The following is a 12080-nucleotide window of genomic DNA, read 5'->3' on the forward strand; positions in this document are numbered from 1 at the left end:
TCCCACCTCCCAAACTCCAAACATACTCTACGCAATATTTAGTAGGTATTGCTTTTTCTTCTTTTTTTTTAAAGATTTTTTTAAAGATTTTATTTATGGGGGGGCACCTGGGTGGCTCAGTTGTTAAGATTTTATTTATGGGGCGCCTGGGTGGATCAGCTGGTTAAGATCTGCCTTCTGGGGGTGCCTGAGTAGCTCAGTCAGTAAGCATCTGCCTTCGGCTCAGGTCATGATCTCAGGGTCCTGGAATCAAGCCCCACATCAGGCTCCCTGCTCAGTGGGGAGCCTGCTTCTCCCTCTCCCTCTGCCTGCCGCTCCCCCACTTGTGCTTTCTCTCTCTGTGTGTCAAATAAACAAATAAAATCTTAAAAAAAAAAAAAAAAGCGTCTGCCTTCAGCTCAGGTCATGATCCCAGGGTCCTGGGATCTAGCTCTGCATCGGACTCTGCTCAGCAAGGAGCCTGCTTCTCCCTTAAAAAAAAAAGAAAGAAAGTAAAAGAAAAAAAATTTTTATTTATTTACTTAACAGAGAGAGAGAGAGCGAGAGAGCACAAGCAGGGGAGTGGCAGGGAGGGGGAGAAGCAGGCTCCCAGCCAAGCAGAGAGCCAAACGCAGGGCTCGATCCCAGGACCCTGTGATCAGGACCTGAGCCGAAGGCAGATGCTTAACGACTGAGCCACCCAGGAACTCCCACCCTGAGAATTGGGGTTTTAAGCCCCACATGGGGACAGAAGTCAAACTGAGGCCCCAGGAACAGCACAGAACTGAAACCACACACCCTGCACAAAGCTAGGAGCTGAGAATGGGCTGTCTGTTCTGGGTGCAGGAGACAGAGAAAAAAAATCCATCCACAGGCCTTGGGATGCAGTATGGAAGCAAGCCTCCCAACAGGGAGTGGATGGGAAAAGTCACTGCAGGAAATCAGAACCCCAAGGTTCACCAAAGTATGGGCTTGGATTCCGACCAAACCTCTGGTACGAACACCTGCTCTGAGATACTCACTCATGAATAAAATGGTAAGAAACCTGTGTTGCCTGTAAGACTGTGGCAAGCTGGCCCCCAGGGATGGCAGTGGGGCCCAGGGGACTCCTGTAGGCAGGAGAAACACAAGAGAGGTCAAAAAACCTTCCACGATGACACCACCACAGGAAAATCCAACCCGTTGTACAGATAATAGTAACCACACCATGCCCCCTCCCTAATGCTGTTTTATAATTGGGGCAACTGAGGGTCATTGAGCTTAAGCAAGTTACCTAAGGTCAGTTAGCAATCGAAGTATTTGATTTCTCTGTGACTCAGTCTTCTCAGCTGTAAAATGAGAATAATTTTAGCGTCCCTCCTTCATAGGATTGTTGCAAAGATAAAATGTAAAGCACTTATTAGAACGATGCCTGGCACATAATAATAGTGTTAATACAGAGAAAGTTAAGTTCTGAAGATTCAGAGATAAAAAAGGAATAGAAGCTCTAAAAAATGGGACATTATGAAGAAGGAACTGGTGCATTAAGAAAAGGAATTCTGGAGAGGCGCCTGGGTAGTTCAGTCAGTTAAGTGACTCTTGATTTCAGGTCAGCTCACGATCTCAGGGTCATGAGATGGAGCCAGGCATTGGGCTCTGTGCTCAGCAGGGAGTCTGCTTGTCCCTCTGCCTGCCCCTGCTCATGCTTTCTCAAATAAATAGATAAAATCTTGGGTGCCTGGGTGGCTCAGTTGGTTGGGCGACTGCCTTCAGCTCAGGTTATGATCCTGGAGTCCCCGGATGGAGTCCCACATCGGGGTACCTGCTCGGCAGGGAGTCTGCTTCTCCCTCTGACCCTCCCCCCTCTCATGTGTGCTCTCTCTTTCTCTCTCTCAAATCAATAAATAAAAATCTTTAAAAAAATAAATAAATAAAATCTTTTAAAAAAAGAAGAAGAAGAAGAAGTAGTAGTTTATCAGAGAGTAGGCACACTGGCTAGAACTGCAGCCAGATTTCTGGGTTCATATCTAGTGCTGTGAAGCACCAGTCATGTGACCTTGGACCTGTCACTTGCCTCTCTGACATTCAGTTTCCCATCTACAAAATTGCAACCAGAAAGGGAGAGTGTCAAGACTGAGTATAGGCTCTGGAATTAGACCGTCAGAGTTCGAGCGCTGACCCCAGCTAGGCAAGGTTGGGCATGTTCCTTAGCTTCTCTGTCTCAGATTCTCACCTCTGAAATAGGGTTGATTATGAAAATAAAATGAGCTAATATACATAAACCTGTGTGTATAAATATATATATATATATATATATATATATATACTATATACATAAAACAGACATAAATACTTAAGATACAATCCTGGCACCTAAGTGCTTGATGACCTTGTGAGGTTATTGTAGAAATGAAATGGGTTGACTGGCGTGGGAACAGAGGAGATGCTTAGTAAAGGCTGGTGATGACCATGCATTCCTGTCCAGCTTCCTCTTCCCTGGGCCCCCACCGCCGCTGAAGCAACGATCACTGAACAACTGGACGGTGGCCATGGCAGGCAAGTGAGGGAGACAGGGGCAGGCAAAGCCACTGGAGGGAAAAGGCCCCTCCTTTGTACCCAAGATTCAGCTCTCCCTCTTCTGCCGGATTCAAGAGAGGGGTGGAGAACATGCATCCTCACCTTCCCTTCCCCTCCCATACAAGGGCACCCTCCCATATAAGGGCATTTACATCCAAGGATCGGAAGAAGTCATTGAGTTTATTGGGGGAGTGCAAGGGAAGCCAAAGTTTCATTGGTGTACACACACACACACACACACACACACACACACACACACACACACATCCAAGGCAACGTTGCTCCAGAGGTTGATGCTGTCTGCTCAGGGTCCCAGATTTCAGAATCAGGTATGGATCTCAGGGGCCTAAGGAGGCCCAGGCTATGGAGAAGAAATGGTGATGCGGAGGTTCCAGAAGCCCGCCCACCCCCACCCCCCCACCCCCCCACCCCCACCTCCGAACACCAGGTCTTGGGAACCCTTTCCCCTCTCCCTCCCTGAGAATCACTTCCACCCCTACTCATCTCCTTCTTTCTCCCCCTTCCTTAGAAGGCAGTTCCCGGCTCACGTGAAGGGAATCATCTAGTGCTCCAGGTGCCCATGTGGCCTCCTCCTCCCCATGCTGGTTCTGGCCCATTGGGATTATCCATGTCCATGTTCTCATAGGAGTCTGCATCTGATTAGCACCAGGAAGGGTAAGATACAGCAAGAGCCAGAAGTAGGCTGGGAGGGGGTGAGACTCAGAGGACAACAGGGGACAGAAGCAGAAGCACCCACCTTCCTCATGGTTGGGACCAGGCTGGGCCCGAATGGAGCGGAGCTGGGGGGCTGCATACAGGATCCCTCTCATATCCTCGTACGACTGGGAGCCTGCTTGGGCAGGAGAGTTGGTGGCCTAGAGCCACATTGGACTTGGGGAGGGGAAGTGCAGCCTAAGACACAGAGGGAATCTGAGGGGCAGGGGAAGGTGGAGGGCTTGACCCATGCTGTACTAGGAAAGAGAGATTAGGTTCGGTGTCAGATTCAAGGCCCTTGTTAAGGGTTTGGTCAGGTGTGGGTTAGATTATGATCACTGTCAAGAACAGAACTGGCAGAAGTCAAAGTCAAAGTCAGAGCCACGAGGAGGTTGTAGAGACAACTGAGGTCAAAGCTGTGGTTTGTACGGGGGCTGGCGTGAGGTAGAGGTCAAAATCCAGGCTGGAATCACAGGGGGCTCAGAGATTATGTTCATAGTTAGGGATGGGGTAAATCCTGGGATCAGGATTGGGGTTGAGGTTAGTGTTAGGAATCGATGCAAGGCCAGAATTACACCTGGGGTCAGAGTCAAGGTCAAGGTTGAGGTTGAGCCCGGAGTCAGAGCTGAGACCCAGGTCAACCCAATCGGCCCAAGGCAGGATGGTTCCTAGCATTTCTCACCAAGAGAGGTTGCTTCCCTGCTGGGGTCCCAGGCTGACCCATGGGGGCTCAGGAAGTCTAGAGAAGAGAAAGGAAGTTATTCCTCCTGGGCTCGGGCTCACACATACACTCCTGCCACCCCACAGCCCACATTAATGTGACTGTCCTCACACATACCTACTGTCCTGGTGACTGGCTGGGCCAGGTCTTCATCCTCATTCTCGTAAGACTCGGCTGCTGCAGGAAAACAGAGAACTCCAGGGGCCATTCCTGCCCTGTAGGGGCTCCAGGGCCGTCTGGGTCCTCCCAAGCCTCTGAGGCCCCACAAGGACCCCAAATTACCGCTGGAGAAGGAGTCTTCATCCTCAGGACCCAAGGCCCCATTCTCAGGGTTCTCATAGCCGCTGCCATCTGGTGGAGAAGGAGAGGGTCCAGCGAGGGCCCAAAGCCCAGCGCTGAGAAGGTGGGGGAGCCTCGGGGGGCGCAGTCCTACCCTGGGAGAGTTGGTCCTGCCCACGGTTGGAGTCGTTCTCGTAGAACTCGGAGCCCTCCTCACTGTCTGGCTCCTCATAGGCCTCCCCCTCCTCTTCTTCTGGGCCTGGGTTTCGGGATGTGAGTGGGAACCGAGTCACAGCCCCCTTCCTCCAGGCCCCAGTCCAGTATTCCAGCCGCAGACCGCTCCAACACCCCTCACGTGAGGAACCCCCCTCCAGCCCCACAATCAATCACCTGCCGGCGGCGGGCTCCGGGACCCCGCGGCTCCGGGCTCCGGGCCGTCGCTGCGCGGGCTTCCGTAAGACTGCACGGCGGCCCCCAGGCCTGCAGCCCACCTCAGGGCGCGTCCTGGCGGGAGGAGCGTTGTAGCGGGACAGAAGAAATAGGGGCGGTCAAGGCTAAGGGTCTGCGAGGCTGGCCAGGGGACGGGAAGCTCCCGGCTCCAAGGGCGCCTTCGCGGCTGGGCACCCCCCGCCCTCGCCCTGAGCCGAAGGGGCGGGATCTACACCTGGGGGCGTGGCCTCGGTCTCGGGGGCGGTGCGGCTCTCGGAACGGGATCAGGTCCCGCGCCCTAGGGGCGGGGCCATGAGCTCTGGGGGCGGGCTCTGGTGTTAGGGGCGGGGCTCGGATCTGGGCGGGACTCCGCGCCCCGGGGCGGGCTCTTTTTTCTGAAGGCGGAGTTCCGAGCTCGGGGAGGCTGGGCGCTCCGGGGATTGGAGTGACGAGGAAAAGGGGTGGGGCTTTAGCGCGGAGTCCGAGACCTGGCGGTGCCTCCTACCGGTGCCAGAGGAGGGCGTGGGAAGGGAGAGCACGTTCCCATACTGATTCTGGGCCCCGCTTCCCGGGGGAGGCGTCACTTTGAAGAACCTGGCGGAGGAAGGGGAGTAGCACTGTGAGACCGGGCCCTCAGAGGATAAAATGTAGTCACGTGTATTTAGCTCCTCTGTTCTGCCGCAGCCTACAGAGGGGTCTGGGATCGCTCCAAGGAGTCTTCACGAGGGGAGGTAGCTTTGGAGCTGGGCTCTGAAGCTTGGGCAGTATTTCAGCGGTAGAGGTGGGGAATGACACGCTGAGCCGAGGAAACAGTAAGTGCAAAGCTTTGAGCAAAAGTGCAGGATGGGAGACTGCGGGGGCCCTCGCGTCATTACCTTCTGGTGGGATCTGTCATTCGCTTTCTTTTCCTCCTGAGGATCAGGGCTGGTGAGAGTTAAGGGGCGTGATCAGAGGAGGCAGGGTGAAGATTGGCGGGGCACTGGGGAGGTCACTCGGGTCAATGGAGGGGAAGGGACTTCAAAGTCCCAGGGGCCTGGTAAGTTTGGAGGGCGGTTAGAGGAGTGGGGAGCAGGACTGGAGGTCCGTGGGGGAGGTATGGGAGGAGAGAAAGGTGGTTGTCAGACTGGCCAATGTGGGCCATCCTGGGGAAGATGGGGTAGCTTGGGCAGATGGGCTGGGGGACATGACTCACCTCTTCGAAGATGAAGAAAGCTCACCAGGGAACCCAGGCAGAAGATCAGATAAAGTAATGGCACAACAGGGACTTTCCAGCCACCAGTATCTAGCAGCCAATTCCTTACTGCTGGGGAGAAGCAGCTATGAGACGGGGACCCCAGGCTGGCGTATTGCTTCCCAGCCTCAGGACCTCAAAGGGCCAGAAGTCTGGGGGACACGGACAAGACACAGATCTTCAAAATCACAAGCTACAAGGAGGGCTGGCCTCCCTCTGAGGTTAGGCACTACGCCCCAGAGCCTGACCTGGGGCCTGGGATAGTATCTATGCAACAAACCATGACTATAGTCAGACTCTATGTTAGGATTCAGGGGAACATGATGATAAGCTTCCTGATGCAATTAAGGACAGTCATGTTCAAAGTGAGGGCCAGAGTCAAGTTCACAAGGTGAACTTAGAGGTGGGAAGCAGCAGGGTACTGGAGTGAAGTGTGAAGTGAAATTTGAGGTTGAGGTTGAGAACTGTGGTTAGGGTAGCATGGGAGGATTGTATTAAGGGAGACAGAAGGGGCAGAGCACTGTGACCAGTTTGATGGATGGATGGGTGAGGAAAAGGAAGGATACCCAGGTTTCTGGCTTCGGCCCGTGGGCAGGTCCTTCACTGACACAGAGGCACCCAAAAGACTACCCTTGGGGAAGATGTTGAGTTTGATTTTGTATATTTTGAGCCTGTGGGGGCATCAAATGACAGGAAATGGCTGGGGGTGAGGTGTATGGAGCCTGGAATCGGGTCACTAAGGCATGCTGGCCTAAGGAGCCGTGAGAGTAAAGGAGGTCAAACAGGAAGAGAGTGTAGACAAGGAAAAGAGAAAGTGCTGATGAGGTGAGACAAGGCCTCAGAGCTCCAACAGTGAGGAGTGCAGGAGGAAGACCCTTCCAAAGCGGGTGGGACAGAGCAACCAGTGGTAGGAGAAGACCCAGAAAAGTAGCAATTTGGAAACGAGAGAGGACAGAGGTGGAGTCAGTGGTCAGTATAGAAGCTGGGGTTTGGGATGAGTCTGGTACTAGCTCTCAGTTTGGGGGAGCCAAGGTTGACTGGCTCCCAATTCTTCCCAGTAGCCCCCACACAGATGCCCCACAATTGGGAGAAACTCTACCTGACTGGGCAGTGACCTTCAGCTCCATCTTGATGGTCATGTTGCCATGATAACAATGATAGATGCCAGCATCTCGAACTGTGGCCTGGGGCAGCAACAGAACAGCCCCTCCCCTGAGGGTGCCCAGGACCCACATCTCTCTGCCTGGGTCATCCTCCCTCAGGTTTAAGCTCAGCAAGGAGATGTTATGCTTCTTAGGGCGCACGTGGGTCCAGGAGATGGGGCCTCTGGCCACGGAGGCAGGGGGCACCTCACAGGGCAGCCAGAATGTGGAGCCAGGGGCTACGGTGAGGTCTGGGGCAAGGAGAGCCAAGGCTAGGAAAGTGTAATCCTTGGGGTCTCCCCCGCCCGGCAAACCCTCTAGTTCCCAATCACCATCCCCCATCCCTGGAACCCCCACTTTCTGGCATCTCCCCAACACCTTACCTTGGTTGAGGCTCTGCTTCAGACTGCCCCTGGGCAGGGCACATTCAGGGTCTATCTCCCAGATCTCAGGGTGGTCTTTGGCCCACACATACACCTGGGAGCTTGTGGGGTAACCAGAAGAGGGCTTGGGGCCCTCTGAGGACCTGTTCCCCAGCCCACAGCCTGAGTCATTTAGGGCCGAAGCATTCCACCGGAACAGCTCCCCTAGGAAGAGACCCAGAACCAGATACGGACACATCCAGGAGAGGCAGAGAGATACAGAGACCCAGAGACAGAGACAAAGACCCAGAGAGAGAGAGAGAGAGAGAGAGAGAAATGACAACTCAGAGAGAGAAGAGAGTGAAAGACGGAATAGCTCAGTGCTGAAGTCATGAGGCCACCGGAGTTCTGAGGAGCCACCTAGAACTAGCTGCGTGCTTGTCCCTCAGCCCCTTGAGCCCCTCCCTCCAAATCCGTTTTAGCGGCCAGATGTCCTCCCTCTTCTCGTCCACCCCTCCCTGCCCCGGCCCAGACCTCACCACTGCCTTCCACGCTGACTGTCCAGCCAGACTGCCACGCCTGCTCGGAAGGGGGCCCTAGCTGGCACAGGTAGAAGCCCCCCATCTGGTCAGAGACGTTGAAGACGAACAGCTGGACGCCAAGGGACCCCTTCTGGATGCCCAGGCCTTGGGACCTGTGGCCCAGCTCTGACCGAGACCCCTGAAACAGGGCCTGCTGCAGAGGAAGACCATCTGAGGAACCTTTGAGGCATGGCAGCTCAGCTTGGCCTCCCTCTGAGGAGAGAGAAAGAGGGAGAGGAACTCTTTGCCCCCTTCATTCCTCACACTGGGTTATTACCCAACGACCCCACCAGCTGGGAGTGGATAAGCTCTCAAGAGTCCTTCCAACCCCTCCCTGAATTTTACAAATAACAAAATGAAGGCCCAGAGAGGGTAAGTGACTTGGCCAAGAGGACCCAGCCAGACCCAGGTTTTCCAGCCCCAATTCTTTCCATCTGTACCCTCTGGACATACCTTTAGCCTCCACCAGCTGTGGTTCCTGGGGCCTGACTCCCTCGGGTGTGAGGAAGAGGAGGAAGAAGAGAAGGAGAGGAGGTGGCATGGCGGCCCGACTCCCCGGGGCACCCAGCTTGGCCGCGCGGGGGATGCTGGGGCAGGCGGGGGCCTGGGGGGCGCTGAACCATGAGCGTCTGTGGGGGCGGGCAGGCGGGTAGGCAGTCCCCCCAGGGAGGAAGGGGTGGTCACGCCTCCAGTCCCCTTCTCCATGCACCCCTCCAGACCCACAAAACTTGTCTCCTCCCTGCCACGCTTTTATTTTCATCCCGACACTTACCACCGTGTGAAATGACCTTGTTCGTGTGTCTGCTTGTTCACTTTCTGTTCCTCCCACTAGAATGTAAGCCTCTTGAGGCAGAGCCTCGGTCTTGTTCAACACCACATGCACCGTGCTCTGGGACAGTGCTTGGGGCATCGGGGGCGCCCAATAAATATTTGTTGAGTGGCTCCAGTTTTAAGGGCTCCATCCTTCTCCCCCTCCCTCCTTCAACCCAAGGCTCCAAACCCATTTCTCTTCGCACACACACCCCCATTCATTCACTTGGGCCACATTTCTTGGGCCTTCTTCCCACTCTGTACGACCAGCCCATCCCATATCCTTTGAGATCTGGCCGACTTGACTTTGAATCCTCCACGTCCACCACTTGGCTAAACGTCTTTCTCGGCTTTTGTTTCTTTCTCTGTAAACTGGGGATAATAATAGTGCTTTCAAAATCTTGTTTGTGAAGATTAAACAGGGCAGGGGCGCCTGGGTGGCTCAGTCGTTAAGCGTCTGCTTTCAGCTCGGGTCATGATCCCAGGGTCCTGGGATCAAGCCCCGCATCGGGCTCCCTGCTCCGCAGGAAGCCTGCTTCTCCCTCTCCCACTCCCCCTGCTCATGTTTCCTCTCTTGCTGTGTCTCTCTGTCAAATAAATAAATAAAATCTTTAAAAAAATTAAAAAAAAATAGGGCGCCTGGGTGGCTCAGTTGGTTAAGCGACTGCCTTCGGCTCAGGTCATGATCCTGGAGTCCAGGGATCGAGTCCCGCATCGGGCTCCCTGCTTGGCAGGGAGTCTGTTTCTCCCTCTGACCCTCTTCCCTCTCGTGCTCTCTATCTCTCATTCTCTCTATCTCAAATAAATAAATAAAATCTTTAAAAAAAATTAAAAAAAATAAATAAAAAGATTAAACAGGGCAGTATACGTATGGCACTTTTAGCCCAGGGCCCGGCATGTAGTAGGCCCTCAGTTAATGAGAGACAACATCAGCCAACGGCCGAGCGCAAGCCAGGTTGCCCCTGAAGTGCGTGCGCGGCAGTCCCGAGAAATGACTGGGGACCAATGCCCCTTTGTGTCCCACTTCTTCCCCAGGAAGCCCCTGCTTCAGTTATGGAAGGAACCCATTTAGAAATGGGGACATTGAGGCCCCCAAAGGGCAGGGTGTTGCCTGAGGTCACACAATGAGCTGGTGACTAATAAGCACTAGAACTCAGGGGTCCTGACTCTGAAATCTGTGCTTCTGCCCCTCCCCTCTCCACAGTCTCTCCCCTCCTTCCTCCTCCTCTGGCTCTCTCTCTCTCTCTCTCTCTCTCTCTCTCTCTCTCTCTGCATGTTTGGTGTATCTCTGTCTTTCCCTCTGTAGTCACTCAGGGAAAGGGTCCAGGGACCCAGGAGACCTGCTCTCTCAGTTGCCCGTTCCCAGGCCCGGGCTTGCTGGGCTGCAGCTTCCTGTTTGCTTTAGGCAAACCCCAAGGGACCCTCCAGCTGTCAGGGCCCCCACTTCCCTTTGGTCGGTTTGGGGTGGCTCGGAGGGGGAGCGTAGGACATTGGGGCATGCAGAGGGTGAGGTGGCAGGACCCCGTTTGCCTTTCTTTCAACAAAATCCCTCCAATCCCCTTCATTAGCTTTCCATCGGTCTCACAGGCGGTTTCCTGACTAGCGCACATCAGTCCCCTGCTCAGAACGCTGTGGTGGCTTTTTCTCTACCTCAGATTTTTCTCTACCTTTTTCGCTGCCCTGCCCCTCCTCCAAACAAAGCCTTCACACTTGTGCTCTTCCTCCTGGATCCCTCCTCAGCTCTTCCGCACCCTTGGCTCCTTTTCATCCCTCAGGCCTCCATTCAAATGTTACTTCCTCAGAGAGGCCTTTCCTGACCCCTCCCCCCCGTATTTTGATTTCACACACCTGGTTTTTTTTTTATTAAAAGTTTTTTTTTTTTTTAGATTTTATTTATTTACCTGAGAGAGTGAGAGAGAGAGAGAGAGAGAGCACATGAGAGGGGGGAGGGCCAGAGGGAGAAGCAGACGCCCTGCTGAGCAGGGAGCCCGATACGGGACTGGATCCCGGGACTCTGGGATCACGACCTGAGCCGAAGGCAGTCGCTTAACCGACTGAGCCATCCAGGCGCCCCTATGCCCCTGTTTTATTTCCTAACCAGCATTTGCCCAGTTCCCAGATATGCTTGTTTCTTTGTTAATCTCTCATCTACTTCCTGCCCCAGAATGTTCGCCGGCTCTTCCACAACAGGAATCTTTCCTGTCTAGTTCCCCGGTATCTAGTAAGTGCTCCATAAATATTTGTTGTATCAAGTGTGAAAGTTCATAAAGGGAAACCAGGCCAGAAGGGGGAGCTCTCACGCTGAACCACTACCTCAATTATAGGAAGCGGGGTCAATTACCCAACAGAAGACCCCTCCACAGGAAAGAGTCATCAGTTACAGGCCCCAACAGGAAAAGATGTACATTCGTACATTGCATCTCCTACAAGAAATCGACCACCCCTGCAACTCAGCCAGTGAAAAACCATCATCACCCTGAACTCCTGCTTTTCTCCAATGGGCTTTCTTCCAAACAACCCCTCCCAACTTCCTCCTTCTCCCTAAAATAACATTCCTCTCCTTTGTTGGTTGGGCTAGCCTATAGTTTTTGCTGTAGCTTGCTTATCCTGAATTGCTATTCCCCAACCCAGTTATTGCTGGTAAAGTACCTTTTATTTTCAAGGTCCACAAAAGGAAGGAAATTCGGAAGAGCAAAAGAAAACTTTCTCTTCACTTCCCTCTCATGCACTCAGTCGCCAAGGCTAGTCCAGTTTTCATCCTAAATATTTCTAAAATCAACTTCCTCTTTTTTGACTCTTCCCTTCCCAACCAGAACCACTTCAACAGCCTCTTTTCTGGGCTGTCTTCTCTTTTGCTTTCTGCCTACACTTTACACAGAAAGAATTTCCTTGGTATTAGTCATGTGCTTCTCATGCTCAACAGCCTTCAAAGGCTCCCAGGGTCTCAGGATAAACTCCAAGCCTGGGAATTGACTAGCGCCTTATAGTCATTATTTCACCTCCTTCTCAAGAAACTCTGCCTCGCACACAGAGAATCTTAGGGCAGTAAGCTACTGAGGGCAGTAAACTGCTGGGGATTTATAAGCAGGAGTTAACCTGGCCAGATTTTTTTTTTAAGTTTATTTATTTGTTTTAGTGATCTCTACACCCAAGGTGGGGCTGGAACTCAGGACCCCAAGATCAGGAGTCACATGCTCTTCCAACTGAGCCAGCCAGGTGCCCCACAAACTATCATACTCTGTTCCAGGGTGGCTATACCATTTACATTTACCACCA

At 53.3% G+C, this 12080-nt stretch overlaps 1 protein-coding gene across 4 annotated transcripts; it reads right to left on the minus strand.

Annotated features, from left to right (window-relative positions):
• Positions 1 to 416: 416 nt before the first annotated feature.
• Positions 417 to 9199, minus strand: CD19 (CD19 molecule). Of its 4 annotated transcripts, none has more exons than XR_004819383.1 (18): positions 8448 to 9199; positions 7953 to 8207; positions 7435 to 7638; positions 7009 to 7302; positions 5871 to 5981; positions 5554 to 5602; positions 5184 to 5272; positions 4640 to 4753; positions 4404 to 4508; positions 4253 to 4321; positions 4088 to 4144; positions 3932 to 3988; positions 3293 to 3385; positions 3084 to 3191; positions 2332 to 2896; positions 1253 to 1307; positions 1002 to 1088; positions 417 to 470 (listed from the first exon to the last, which is right to left on the minus strand). XR_004819383.1 is itself a non-coding variant. In XM_035722460.1 (15 exons), exons 1-14 carry the CDS (start codon positions 8902 to 8904, stop codon positions 3094 to 3096), a joined length of 2055 nt encoding a protein of 684 aa, XP_035578353.1. In that variant the 5' UTR covers positions 8905 to 9191; the 3' UTR covers positions 1902 to 2896; positions 3084 to 3093. The 4 variants fall into 4 exon arrangements, 2 of the variants coding, with proteins under 2 accessions (XP_035578353.1, XP_035578354.1); XR_004819384.1 differs by having other exon boundaries at positions 5871 to 5978; positions 8448 to 9197; XM_035722460.1 differs by lacking the exons at positions 417 to 470; positions 1002 to 1088; positions 1253 to 1307 and having other exon boundaries at positions 1902 to 2896; positions 4088 to 4147; positions 8448 to 9191.
• Positions 9200 to 12080: the final 2881 nt, after the last annotated feature.

Source organism: Zalophus californianus, chromosome 10, assembly GCF_009762305.2.
Source record: "Zalophus californianus isolate mZalCal1 chromosome 10, mZalCal1.pri.v2, whole genome shotgun sequence".
Classification (NCBI taxonomy): Eukaryota; Metazoa; Chordata; class Mammalia; order Carnivora; family Otariidae; genus Zalophus; species Zalophus californianus.